Source organism: Stigmatopora nigra, chromosome 16, assembly GCF_051989575.1.
Source record: "Stigmatopora nigra isolate UIUO_SnigA chromosome 16, RoL_Snig_1.1, whole genome shotgun sequence".
Lineage (NCBI taxonomy): Eukaryota > Metazoa > Chordata > Actinopteri > Syngnathiformes > Syngnathidae > Stigmatopora > Stigmatopora nigra.
Window position 1 is genome coordinate 9,369,959 of NC_135523.1, and position 13,953 is coordinate 9,383,911.

General features: G+C 38.6%; 1 protein-coding gene across 2 annotated transcripts in view; it reads left to right on the forward strand.

The window, feature by feature from the left end:
- cntnap2a (contactin associated protein 2a) overlaps positions 1–13,953 on the forward strand; it is a 231,862-nt gene that overhangs the window by 196,734 nt on the left and 21,175 nt on the right. The window contains exons 20-23 of one of the 2 annotated variants that reach the window (XM_077736044.1): positions 433–462; positions 2,094–2,330; positions 5,786–6,019; positions 7,012–7,145. In XM_077736044.1, coding sequence (XP_077592170.1) covers positions 433–462; positions 2,094–2,330; positions 5,786–6,019; positions 7,012–7,145 — 635 coding nt within the window. The remainder of the gene's footprint in view (positions 1–432; positions 463–2,093; positions 2,331–5,785; positions 6,020–7,011; positions 7,146–13,953) is intronic. The other variant, XM_077736045.1, reaches the window with a different exon arrangement.

A 13,953-nucleotide genomic window follows, 5' to 3' on the forward strand; every position in this document is an offset into this window, starting at 1 on the left:
TCATTTAACACCAAAACAAATTCCAGCCCTTTTCCCTGCATGCGCAAGAGTGCCATCTACATCTCTTTCCCTCACAGTCAATCTGCTCCTCATCAAGTATTAGATTGCCTTGGTGTTGGTGCACAGCAGTTCATTTGCTTGAATGGCCTTGAAAGTGAATCCTTAGAGCATCACCCTTCTGTCATTTACTTGACGCGATTAAATTTTAGCTTCCCGATTTACTTAATACATGCATGCAACTCTCACATTCGATTCATTTAACCATCTGTTTGATGCCTCGTTCTCAATTAATCCGTTGTTGTTGTTGTTTTTTTGTGTCATTTTTGCATGCTCACTGCTTTCTTCTGTTTGGATGCTTGTTTTTCCGTCGTCTCTCTCAACGGATCCACCGCTTATTGCTTCTTACTGCAATTGCGTGACACCCTGTCACAGGAAAGCCAGCTTCACAAACCTGCCAAGACAGTAGGTAACATTTAATGAGTGCAATAAAATGTCTCAGTGGTACCAGCTGAGAGACAAAATGGCAAGTTACACTCTCCAACTCAAATCTCACCTGCGATTCTGCTGCATCTCCATTCCCTCTCGCTACATTAACATTAGGGAGGATGAATGTGCTGTTTGTATTGATACTTGTTTTGATTCATGCTGTTATTACCGACTCCTCTTCATTTCAATACAGAAGTAGTTTTCATGAAGGGATCCATCAACATTAAGTCTTCTCTAATGGGGCAAGACATTGCCGTAAACTAACAGCTATCAAATTTTAGACTGGCAAATAAAAGTCAAGAGATAAGATTGAGTCCTTGGAAATAACATTAGATTGTGAAGACTCTAGACGTGGTATTTTTCATCTAGAGGTCCAAATTTAATCTAATACAAAACAAATAACATACTAAAGAACAGAACAAATAAATAAAGCACAGGTAAAATGGCAAACTTACCACCATTCTATGAATGATATTTAACTGCTCAGGAAATGATTTTATTGATTTGAGATATAGTTAATTATGTGTTAGTGTAGTATGTAGCACCTGTATACCACTAAGTGTCTCCTACTGATGAATTCATACTATGGGATGGATACATTCTAATTATTCTACTTCAAAATGCAAACATTGATTGTTCACACAATCTGATCAGGCATGTGTGGGATTTAATCTCTATTGGTTTAGAGTAGTGTCCATTTAATCAAAGACAAGTTTGAAATGAGGTAAACAGGTGGCGGAACCCTCCAGCCAATCAGTGGCACAAAATAGATTAATTAACAAGTGTTGAAGGGGGTGAACTCCACTGTGGAATCAGAAAATAGATGCAGAAGTGCGTACAAGCACAGCTGCATCCCCACATGAATAATGCATGACGACAAAAGATTTATTAGTAATCTCGACATCGTAGTCTAGTACCAATGTGGCTTACCTTTGTTTGTGTGTGTGTGTGTGTGTGTGTGTGTGCATCTTTAAAATGGACACTTGTCAGTAATTGAAGAGATACATCTGAGAGATTTTAATATCTAAAATGCCCCTTGGCTTTTGCTAGCATCGGAGCATGGTGTTTACTGCAATTACACTTTAAATATACGTATACCTGTGGGTGTCATTTTATAAATGTTTTATTGCTATAGTCATTAAGGCACATATCAATCTACCTAAAGCTCATTCTCTATCCATGGTAATGAGCAGTTAGGCATTGATAGAACAAGGCCAAAAGGAGGATGAATGGAGGGCTTTGGACACCCCAAGGCTAAGAATAAACGTTGATGTGGGCAGTTAAAGTAGGCCTTTGGAGGCAAGCACTGTATTTAGTATGTAGCTAGTAGTACTGGCTGTGAATCCTTCATGCATGTACATTTGCCTAATGTTCAATAAATCATTGTCTTCATTGGGCTTGTCAAATTAGTACAAAACTATATCATCTGAAGGTTGTTTCAAGGACAGCAGCTCAGTTGGAGAGTTTCATATAACAGCAGTGATTCCTCCAGGCATTAAGATATATAGTGGTGAAAATAGTCCGTTTGCATACCAAATTATTTTTCTGACCCTGACTTCAAGTCTTTCTTTTGGAGCTCCTGATTACTAATTCCTCTTTTTGCGCAGGTGCCGCAGGGGGCCAGAGAGGCTTCTTGGGCTGCATCAGGGCTCTAAGGATGAACGGAGTCACCCTTGACCTGGATGAGAGAGCCAAGGTGACGCCTGGGGTCAAACCCGGCTGCCAAGGCCACTGTACCAGTTATGGCATGTATTGCCGCAACGGGGGAAAGTGTGTGGAGAAGTACAACGGTTACTCATGTGACTGCACTGTCACTGCCTATGATGGCCCTTTCTGTACTCAAGGTGAGCAATCTGTGCAGCATTTTCAGACACATTTTGATCAACAAGCATGTGAAACTGTATTCTCATGACTAAAATCCATTAGACTCATATTGGGATTAAACTGCTTGCACCTGGATTATTCTTACTGTGACAAAGCAAATTTTGCAATGTCTTTTCGCCAATAATATACCCAACCATTTGAAAATGGTTGAAAAATTCTCATACTATTACTACGTACATGCTCTATTGATTGTAATGGTGTGTTTAGTAAATGGCCCTGGCATAAAAAAGATGACGAATAATAGAGCTGTTACATTAGTCTCCTATAGCCTGGGAGAATATCGGATAACTGCAATCACAAGCCACTGTAACCCTATTGGAAGTTAGTTTGGCCTGTACCAAATTAGTGTCACTCAGCTTGATCATTCAGTTGAAAAGAATTTTTTTATATAGATTTAATTGGGCTGGCAAATCTTTGTTTTAAAAGTATTGTTTTAAAATAATTGCCACATTCATTCATTTTCTGAACCACTTAATCCTCAATGGGTTGTGTGGAGTACTGGAGCCTATTCCAGCCTACCATGCATGTTTTAGGAATGTGGGAGGAAACCGGAGTACCCAGAGAAAAACCATAAAAGGTAAAAAATATATATAAAAACTGCAAAATCAAACAGTCCAAATATTTCATACTTGACAGCATTTTCTAAAGTCTTGTCAGTTTTTTTGTAAGGGTTAAATCTGCCTTCTTGGGGAGCCATTCAATGCTGCAACTCCCAAATCAATCTTCATGTTCCATGAAGATGTTTGACACTGCCTTCAGAGTCACTGTGCTTGCTTAGAATTTGACGTGATCCCCGACACGTGAATTAATTTGTTTCCTAAAGCTTTTTCCCCCTGTGGTCTTGGCACTGTGGTGACAACATGACAGTGAAGCTGTTTGTGGGTAGGTTCTGCACAAAACTGTGACAGAGTCAGGCGATATGCGAGGGTAAGGCCTACTAGGAATTCTGTCACCAGCATTTCAGAGTTTAGAGAATGGCATTTACTTAAAGCGTGCCCGTGTGGATGCACGCTGGTACAAAAGAAGGATGGATCATTCTCCTTTTGCATTTATTTTTGAATTTGTGACATCAATCCCCTCATTCCTTCATTTCATGCTTTTGCTTCATTTTTCCTCTGCTCAGTGATTCGCCTTTATTCTTCAGTCATGCTCCCCCTTCTCTTTGTGTTCTTCATTTTTTCTTGTTCCAGTTGCCTTTTATGTCCAACCCCCGCTGCATCACCTCTTTCTCCACCCTTGTCACCCAGCTATGCTTCTTTCCCACCTACCTCTTTTATTACAACATGATAGTTATGCAGGCTTTTAATTGTTTCTCTCAACTATTACACATCAGAAAACACCATGCATATGTTAAAGATGTTGTCTGTCTTTATATAGGTATACGCTACTACAAAATATAATCACCAACTCTTCCAGTTCTCCTAAAATCATTCAAATCAGATAAATCTGTTGCTATTAAATGATTTTTAAGAATTAACATAAACCCTGAAGTATGTTAAACATAATTTTTAATTAAATCCACTTCGCTAACTATATTCTTACTGCTGAAATGCTAATATTGATGATGACTCTCGAACTCTAAAAAGTTATTTAAATGAAAGCATGATACAAAACCCATTATGACCCCCAAAGACACTGTACTCAGGCACATGGGAACGGTATATATATATTTAGGATTGATCATTTAAATGAATCTTTCCTGGAACCATTTCATAAAACTACCAATAAACATTATTCAAATGAATCTATGAAAGCAAACTGGACAGACAAATGAAATAAACTCTCCAGAGTACTTCTTTTTCTCCTCATATTAAACTCCTTTGTCCTGTAAGAAAGGAAGAAACAATACAAATTCGGAATTATCATACGCATTTTCATTGTGTTTGTTTAGTACAATTTCTTGGATACCTGCAGTATCATCGAATTATTAAAAATCACTACAACAAAACAATTCTTGCAGTCAGCATGGCAGGAGAGCACGGCATACTACAAACCTAGGCTAGGACACTTACTGCAGGCATTCTCGCTTGAAGGTATAGGCAAGAAGGTTTCCTCAGCATGCATCATATTCAATGAACCTGCATCGACCCGTTACACAAACACTTATGAGTACTTGTTTTGCAGCCACAAACGCAAAAGTCCCCTGTAACTTGCAGGTGACTTTTCATTCCTTTTTTGCTTGCAAGTAGTTTATTTCTCGGGACCGAATCCAACAGGCGGCTCCCCGTTTTCACGTAATTCAAAGTACCTTTAGAAAACAGCAAAATGGTTTTCAATTGGAGTTAAGCTGAAATTGGATTTAACAGAGCCAGCATTTTAAACCTTTAAGTTTCTTCACTATGAAGTAGCATAAGGGCTAAAAAGCATAAGGGCTAAAAAGCAATTTTGTGGATGCACCTCGACCCCCCCCCCCCCCCCTCACACACACACACACGCACAACACACAACAGTTAGTTACCAAGTTTAGTTACTGGAGATAAATCTCAAGTCTTCTTCTTTTTTAACAGGACGGCTTCTATTTTCATTTTCCGAATCGCTTATCCTTAGTACAATTTCAGTATCTCCTAATATTTTTCTGCTTAGAGATCTGAGTAGTAGAGTATTTGATATAGGCGATTTTAACCATCTTAAATTAATTTCTTTGTCATTTGGTGTTTCTTGTGTAGACCTTTGTATTATGGACTCTTCAGTATTTTGAACACGTCATTCATTTGTATTGATACTTGATGGCAGCACCCTTTGTAGTCCACTATTTGATATTTGACTTAGTTTGAGAAAACAAGACACGACAATGAACTCACATCAAATGAAAGCAATCATGAACTCAATACACACACAAAAACAACAGGGAACACCTTGATATGGCACAAGGCTAAGGGAAACTGATTGGGTAAAACACACGAAAGGGCAGACAAGCACGGGTCAAACAGAAAACTTAATGAGCACAAGACAAGTACCATACACAGAGAAACACAAGACGCGTTAAGAAACACAGCCAATCAAAACCCAGATCATTTAAAAGTCCCAACTTTCAGTTCTGTCTGTGTGCATTCCTCTTTTCTTAATCTGCTTTTGATTCTCCCTGGTGTGGATGCATTTCCTAGGGTGCCTTTGGTCAATTGCAGTCATTTTGAACCCAGGCCTCAAACAAACTAGAGTAAATTTCTCTGGTTGAAAACCCACACTGTAATGTTTGCCAAAGTTTTAAGTAGGATTCTCCTCCTGGTGCAAACGTCTGTATGTATGTAGGCTTTGGACCAGCCCACAGTTTGTTGTGGCTCTTGCCCTCTGTGGGACTGCATTATTTACAACTACAACATAGAAACATGTTTTCACCTTCTCAGTAATGAATTGTTCCTAGAATAACTGGTACATTTTTGTATCATGTTGATTTAGCATGTCCATTCTCCACCAGATGTTGGAGGCTTCTTTGAGATGGGAACAATGGTGAAGTACAACCTTCTCCCTGAAAGTGCAGCAGGAGCCATGAAGGATTCCAAGGTCTTCACAAGTCAATTAACTTCTCAGGAAGTCAATTTAACAAAAGAGGAAGTGACGTTCAGTTTCAGCACATCCAGTGCACCAGCCATTTTGATGTATGTCAGCTCCAGGACAGAAGACCATATGGCAGTGGTGCTACGGCATAATGGTAAGAATCAGTAAGATGGTTGCTCATTCATAATTAAAGAATATGAGGCGTGGGGGTGAAAAACAACTCCTAATAAATTTTAAATAGTATTTTTAACCTTGAAAAGGAAACAACTCGTGTTTTTTTTTTTTTTTGGGCCATGTCAATCTTCTCTATAGCAATCGAGGTAAATATTTTACTCTCATCATCAGTTCAGATGCAGAAATGTGGATGAAACCATGCTGAAAAATAGCAGAAGAATTTTGCGTTGCTGAACTCCTCGCATAGGAGAGTAATTTCATTTTAATGCAATGCACTACAAGAGTGGTCAAACATTATATACACGATATAGTAGTTGCAATTTTGCTATGAACTGTGCATTGACAATGAAGGCTTTTCTCTCCTGCATTATTCAAATTCAACTGTAGATAGTGTTGTTATTAGTTATTACTTCCATAGTGAATTTAAGTTTGAGGCATTGCGGTGGTGCAGTAGGTACTGCATCATACTAAGCAGTAATTATGGTAGTATATTTTTCTTATCTAGCTGCAAGTGCAAATATATAATAATATAATTATAATAATAATAATCGGACATAGGCTTTGTCATCATCATTGACTCGACAAAAGCCTAATTGTCATCATAACCATCTGGGTATGACGAAATTGGTAGTGCTTCTCCATAAGGTGCGCTTTCCCGGCAAAAGGCCCAAATAAGTGATAATTTCAGACTCGTTGGCATTCTGCCATGATAGATACATCGCATCACCCCCCGAGCGCAACCAAATCCTGGCAACTGAAGAAAAAGTTTGCCTCACAGATGTTAGTAAATAACGATAAGATTGAGAAAACAAAACACCAAACTGGAAAGCATAGAGCCGCTGCACCCATGCGCGCCACCATCTTGGAGAAGAAAATCTTGATGAACATATCAGTATTGCCTTTGGAAATGGTATTTTTTGGGCTGTTGTCTTGTGTAAATTTGATTTAAACTCTACCCTCATTTATCCGCAGGTTCTCTTCAGGTCCGCTATAATCTAGGAGGTCTCAAAGAGCCTTTTGCCATTGATGTGGACCAGCGGAACCTTGCCAATGGACAACCACACAGCATCAATATGTCTCGCATTGATAGAAGCTTCAGCATCCAGGTAATGTTTGTCCAGACACAATAAATTAGATTAATTGTGGGATCTTGCAATCTATGAGCACCGATGCAGTCACAAAGATTGCCTTTGTGTCAGTTGTAATTTTTACAAGTGAGCCACATGAGTAGTTTCCTGGGAAGGTGACATGGCTTGCCCTCTGCCACATTTAATACACTTCCAGTAGACTGATAAGTAGGCTTTGATGTGTGTGTGTGTGTGTGTGTGTGTGTGTGTGTCTGTGTGGACTTGCCCATGTTTCACACCAGCTTTATGCTCAAGGACTGCAATATTTGCTCATTTGGTGTCACGCCATAAAAACGTGTATTATTTCCAATTACTTTGGTTAAAGACTATCATTGTCACCATATAACACTTATTGCACTTGATATGAGAGAACTTTCTGCATCATTTACAAAGCTGACATTATTCAATACTTGTTTGTTTTGTCCTAAATGTATTTTTTTATGTATTTATTTATTTTTGGTCATATTGTGGTGGTTAGCGCATAGGCCTCACAATTCTGGGGTCGATTGTTCGATCCCAGGTCGGTACTGAGTCGGTGTTGAGTTTGCATGTTCTTCCCTGGACTTACGTGGGTTTTCCCCAGGTGCTCCGGTTTCTTCCCATATTCGAAAACTATGTGGCGTAGGCTGGTTGAACACTCTAAATCAGTAGGAGTGTGAGCGTGAATGGTTGTCTGTCTCCCTGTGCCCTACAATTTGCTTGCCACCAAGTCAGCCTGAGTCGGGATAGGCTCCAGCGCCCCCACAACCCTTGTGAGGGTAAGCAGTTCGAATTTACTTGGCTTTTTAAAATATCAGGTTGACTTCAACTATTTTATTGAAACTAAAAGTTGATTGAAATTATTGACAAATACATCCAAAATGCATATTGACAAATACATCCAAAATGCATACATACCAATACATCAAAAATGCATATTGACAAATACATCCAAAATGCATACATACCAATACATCAAAAATGCATATTAACAAATACATCCTAAATACATATTGTTCAACTAAAAACTATGAGTACTAAGGAAGGGAATTACACGAAGTCTTTTTTATTGAATTATCAATGTTAAATCAAAACTCATTATTTTTATTTATTTTAGCTTGACGGGATATGATTCATTCTTAATGTTTGAAGAAATTAGCGTTTAAAGATCCTTGACAACTTTGACACATTGTTTTTTGACACATTTTCAGATTCTCTTCTAAAACATCTCATGTGGGAGATGGGACGTTTTTTCTAATGAGATATTTTCATTCATTCATCTTCCGAAACGCTTATCCTCACAGAGTTGGTGGGGGGTGCTGGAGCCTAACCCAGTCAATTATGGGCACCAGGCATGGGACATTCTGAATTGGTGGCCAGCCAATCGCAGGGCACCTGACGAGATGTATCCTCACAAAAGAATCATTTGTTGGTGCATCCTGCTTTACTATTTTTCTTCCCCAAGATGGGTGGGCCAAAACAAAACTCGGCCGTTTGCTGTTTTGTACTGCTCAGAGTGTAAATATTTTCTTTCATACATTCCATTTCTGATAGGAATGAGACAAAATCCTAACTCTCGCTATATGTCTGCGCCCTGTATCGGTAAGCAATATGACTGGACTGACAAGTATCGTTTTGTTTACATTGCAGCCAATCATATTCCAAAAGAGAATTGTAAGGCTGCAAGGTGTGTTTAGGCAGACGGTCCTCAAGTGAGGGCTTTTCACTGATGTTTTTGACACGAGGCTACTTCTATCTGTCAAATTTTGTCTTTGCCATCATGGCAAAAATGAAAAATATTTTCTGCCATAGGCGATGTGGCTAACAGGTAGCGCAACCCATCAGAGAGTTTGTAGTGTAATGTGTAAGTAATACCTCCAGCCATCACAGCAATTGCATATTTTTTGTTTAAACAGTATTATATATTCTTCATTTGCATACTAAATACTATAACTAACTTCTTTTCATATTCATTATTTTATCTTCTTTGTTTTCTATTCATTTCACATACTCAGACTCAGCCTGCCAAACAGAGTTTAAATTTAAATTTACATATCTTATACATATGCCTACTAATACATATAATAGTTTCCACACTGCATCAAGCACAACTAAAATATATTTTTTCCTCATTGCACCTTATTGTTCGAACCACATTATATATGGATCAATATTGATTTTATGAAATTCCCTTTAGCACAGCTCTATCTAGTTGATGTATAACACAATTATTGACAACTACTACTATTACTAATACTACAGCTCCAACAAGTGGATGTATAACACAACCCCGTACTAATACTACTACTTCCACAGCTCCTTCTATTCATCCATTCATTTATTTTCTGTACCACTTATTCTCACAAGTGTTAAAGAGGGGTGCTGAAGCCTATCCTAGCTAACTATGGGCACCAGGCCTCGGACATCTTGAATTGGTGGTGCCAATGGCAGGGCACAAGGATACCGAAAACTATTCATGCTCATACCTAGGGAGAATTTAGAGTGTTCAACCAGCCTCCCTGCATTTTTAAGGGATGTGGGACCAAATGAGAGTACCCTGAGACAACTTACCTGAGGAGAACATGCAAACTCCATACAGGAAGGTCCGGACCTGGGGAAAAACCCTCGATCTCAGAACTGTGAGGCCGACACGCTAATCACTCGCACACCAGGCCGCTCAGCTCCGTCTAATGATTGTATAACAATCCCCTGCTGCTACCATCACCACTACGACCTTATTATCTGGGGCGCATATATGACACAAATTTTAAGTTAATATGCATGTCTTTGTAAATGAAAATATCAAATTATTTAATTTGAAAAATAGAATTAAGTCTATCTTGATGAGAACCTGATGCTTTTTGACAGAAATTATAATTTTCTTATCAGAAGTTCAAGATGTTGTGGCAGCCATGTTGATTCTAATGTCAAAATATCTTGATTCTTTCAATGGTTCATATTACTGCAATGGTTGTCACATTTGAACAAGAAAAATGTTCTATTTCAAAAGCACAAATATACAATAATGCAGATAAACCTAAATTTAAGAGAATTCACATGAGCAATATATACAGGAGATATGTCCGTAGCGGTTCACTTTTCAGCAGCTCTGTGGGTGGGTGCAATAATAGCATTAGATACGTACACATTGCGCAGCTTTTAAGGCTGACATTTTAGCGATCGACTGCAGGACCTTAGATTAGCCTTAACAACAATTGTGATGTGCTGACATGATAAAGGAGCACATATATCAAGTCTACTCACATCTGGTCAGTCAGAGAACATTTAACCATGTAAGACGGCGGCACCCTGGGTAAGATCGCGGCGCCCACCCTAGGTAAGATGGTCCCATCCTGAGTTTGCAGTGACGGACACAAATTAGTTTTTTCACATTTTATGCAAGATACGTTTTCTTTCTTGAATTCCATTCATTCATAGACATCAAAATAAAGTTTGTTTAGCACTTTATGTTTATCTTTTCTCTATTTTGAAAGAAATGACCGTATCTTGCGTCATGGCATTATAGTGTTATGGCATTGTCACCTTAAAATTTTGTGCCTATCGTCTTTTTATACACACATAAGCCGTACCCTCGATTCAGTTATCATTTTTTGACCGACAAATGCGGCTTATATGCGAGTAAGTACAGTATTTTGTTGTTATGTGATAATTTTATTTTGAATAGGACACAATGAATTTGAATGGCATTTGACTTAATGACTTACTACGATTTGTCTTCTGCGTTGAAGTGGCTGTAAATCTGGATATCTTAATTCTAAAAAGTGAATGTGATTTGCTCCTAACTGCCTTAAGAATGCACCAATGTTGCTCTTAGCTTCGCTCATGTTTTTTATCAACACATCTGATGTTAGTAATCTTTGAGCAGACAACTCAAACCATTCTTTGCTAAAAATCTGGGGCATCAGACGATTCATACAGATTTTTTTTACCTATCCAGTCCATCACAGACCGATGCACATTGATCTCACACATCACAGACTAATATCGGACATTGATCTCACACCTCAAAGAGTAATATTGGATTGAAATGAGTTTATCTTTATCCCTTAAAAATAAACTCATTTGAATCCAATATTAGTCTATGAGGTGTGAGATCAATGTGCATCGGTCTAGACGGAAGTCAAGCCTTGTCCACAACTCCATTCACATGGATTCTTATGATCACTAACAACAAAATATTCCAGATTTTATATTTTTGTTTAACAAAAAAAGTTTTATGACCTTTCCAATCAAAGTACAAGTTGTCAATTTTGACATGGTAATCCAACTTGGATTATTAGCCTTTTCTGCAGCACATTTCTTCCACTCCTGGTTTGTCTACAACAGCATCATATGTCATTAAATGCATAGGGATTTGGAAAATATCAAAGGCAGCCACAAATAACCCTGGAATCAACTTTTAAACGCAGCAGGCAGGATGTCTTCTTGAGTTGTTAATTGATCGTCTAGACTCTTGACCACTCTGTTTGGAAGAACTCATAGTTCTGTCTCCCCTCAAATCTCATTTTCTGAACCACTTTATCTCCATTAGGGTCGCGGGGGTGCTGGAGTCAATCCCAGCTGTCTCCCGGCCAGAGGCGGGGGACAGACACTCGCAGGGCACAAAGAGATGGACAACCATTCATGCTCACATTCATACATAGGGGCAATTTTGAGTGTCCAATCAGCCTACCACGCATGTTTTTTGGACTCTGGGAGTAAACTGGAGTACCCAGAGAAACCTACGCAGGCCCGGGGAGAACATGCAAACTCCACACAGGTGGACATGGCCTGAATTTTAACCCAGGACCCCAGAGGTGTGAGGCCAACGCGCTAACCACTCACTCCACCAGGCCGCACAGAACTTATAGTTTTGAGTGTCTAAAATTGTTTAAGTCTTTGGTCCTACAAGTTCTATACCATCTACTTAAGTACCCAAACCTTATCTGCACTAATGAGTGAATTGCACTTATTCTATGTTTGTTTGATAATGTATGACTACACTGTAGTAATATTTGGTCACTAATTTATTATACCATCTACTTCTAGTATCCCAATGCAAAGTGCTGGTCAGCAGATAAAATCTATCTTTGTGACTGAGACAAGTGTGAGTGAATCCATGTAATTTCCCTACAGACTTGTGTGACATTTCATCTGCAGCATCATCTCATTCCTGGTCTTTTAGAACAAACAATCAACATAAAATCTGCTGTGTTCTTTTTTCTGCACTGTTAAACAAGACAGCTTCTTTCTTCTCTTAGACTTAGAAATTTAAATAAATTGTTGCTTCCCAAAAGATCAGGTGAGCCCAGCAGCAATGAACACTTACCAATTGTATTTCAAAGAACAAAACAAACATTTTATTATTGTTGGAAAAGGATGGAAACAGTTTTATGTTTTCTTTTACACAAATGTGTACATTGTATTATTATTCACTTACTATCACTGTCACATTAGATCCACCTGGAATAATTTGAGATCAAATTATACATTTGAATACTCACTATGAAAATAATTTGTTGATCATTATAATTGATAGCTGGCAGTCCGGGAGAGTGGTTAGCGCATCAGCTTCAAAGTTCAGGGTTTCGGGGTTCGATCCTAGTTGGGTCGTTACTGTGTGGAGTTTGCATGTTTTACCAGATCCTCCCACATTCCAAAAACATGAAGGAAACGCAGATTTATCATTGCCCATGGGTATGAGTGTGAGCGTGAATGGTTGTCTGTCTCCTTGTTCCCTGTGATTGGCTGGCTACCAACGCAGGCCTGCTTGTTACCCGTAGTTAGCTGAGTTAGGCTCCCACACCCCCCGCTACCCTTGTGAGGATAAGTTCGGAAAATTAATGATTGAATAATTGATGGCTTTCTGACCATCATTATTATTAAGCTACATTTGTAAATACATAATCTGTGATACTCTGCTGCTACTAAGGAGAAGTCCATAACTCATTTTTGTTTGTGCACCTCATTTTAATAATTGAATTAGCTCCATTTTTCAAGATTGGGCACAGAAAAAAAAATGTTCTTCACCACCTTTATCGCCATCATTCAGACGTTAGTGGTGAATCTCTTGACAGGAGGAAAATTACACCTAAATATTGAATTCTGTGGTTGCTGTTGGGAGCACTTCAAACATAACAGTTCCGTTTTTCTCAGGCACACAATAAATGACTCAGCTAGGAGCTCACACTGATGCTCGGGCATACACGAGGCAGGTGAGGCAAAAAAAAAGAGAATACAGATATAACTTGAGATATGAGCTTAATGCTTTCCTGGACCGATCTTGTATGTCGATTTACTCGTATCTCAAATCAACTTTTCCCATAGAAATTAACTAAATCCTAGTTAATTCGTTCTCAGCCTCTGGAAAATCCATCAAAAAACAGGATATTGGAATGGAAAAACATTATTTATTCTAATTTGCCATTCACTAATGACTATCTAGTGGTCATGATGTTGAATACTAAAACGAGACATTATTCAGTACAATGCAGGAGGAGTGAAGAGAAAGACAATTTGCATAGCAACACGCTTTTAACATAAAATAAAGAAATTTAAATGCACTTGGATTACGATAGGCACTCAAAAATTATTCTAATCTAACTAACACTAAACTTAATTCAAATTTCGTTTGAAACTTTTTTATCTTTCTTCTCCTAAATTGACTCTTTTTGCTTTTGTGTTCCCTTCAAAATATTCAGAAAATGACCCGCACAATTGTCTTCACCATAGGACCACCTGCTAACTTGACCGGGTGCTCCTCTCGTATTGGCAAGCAAGCTCTGCCACTCGTGCACCACTTTCAAAT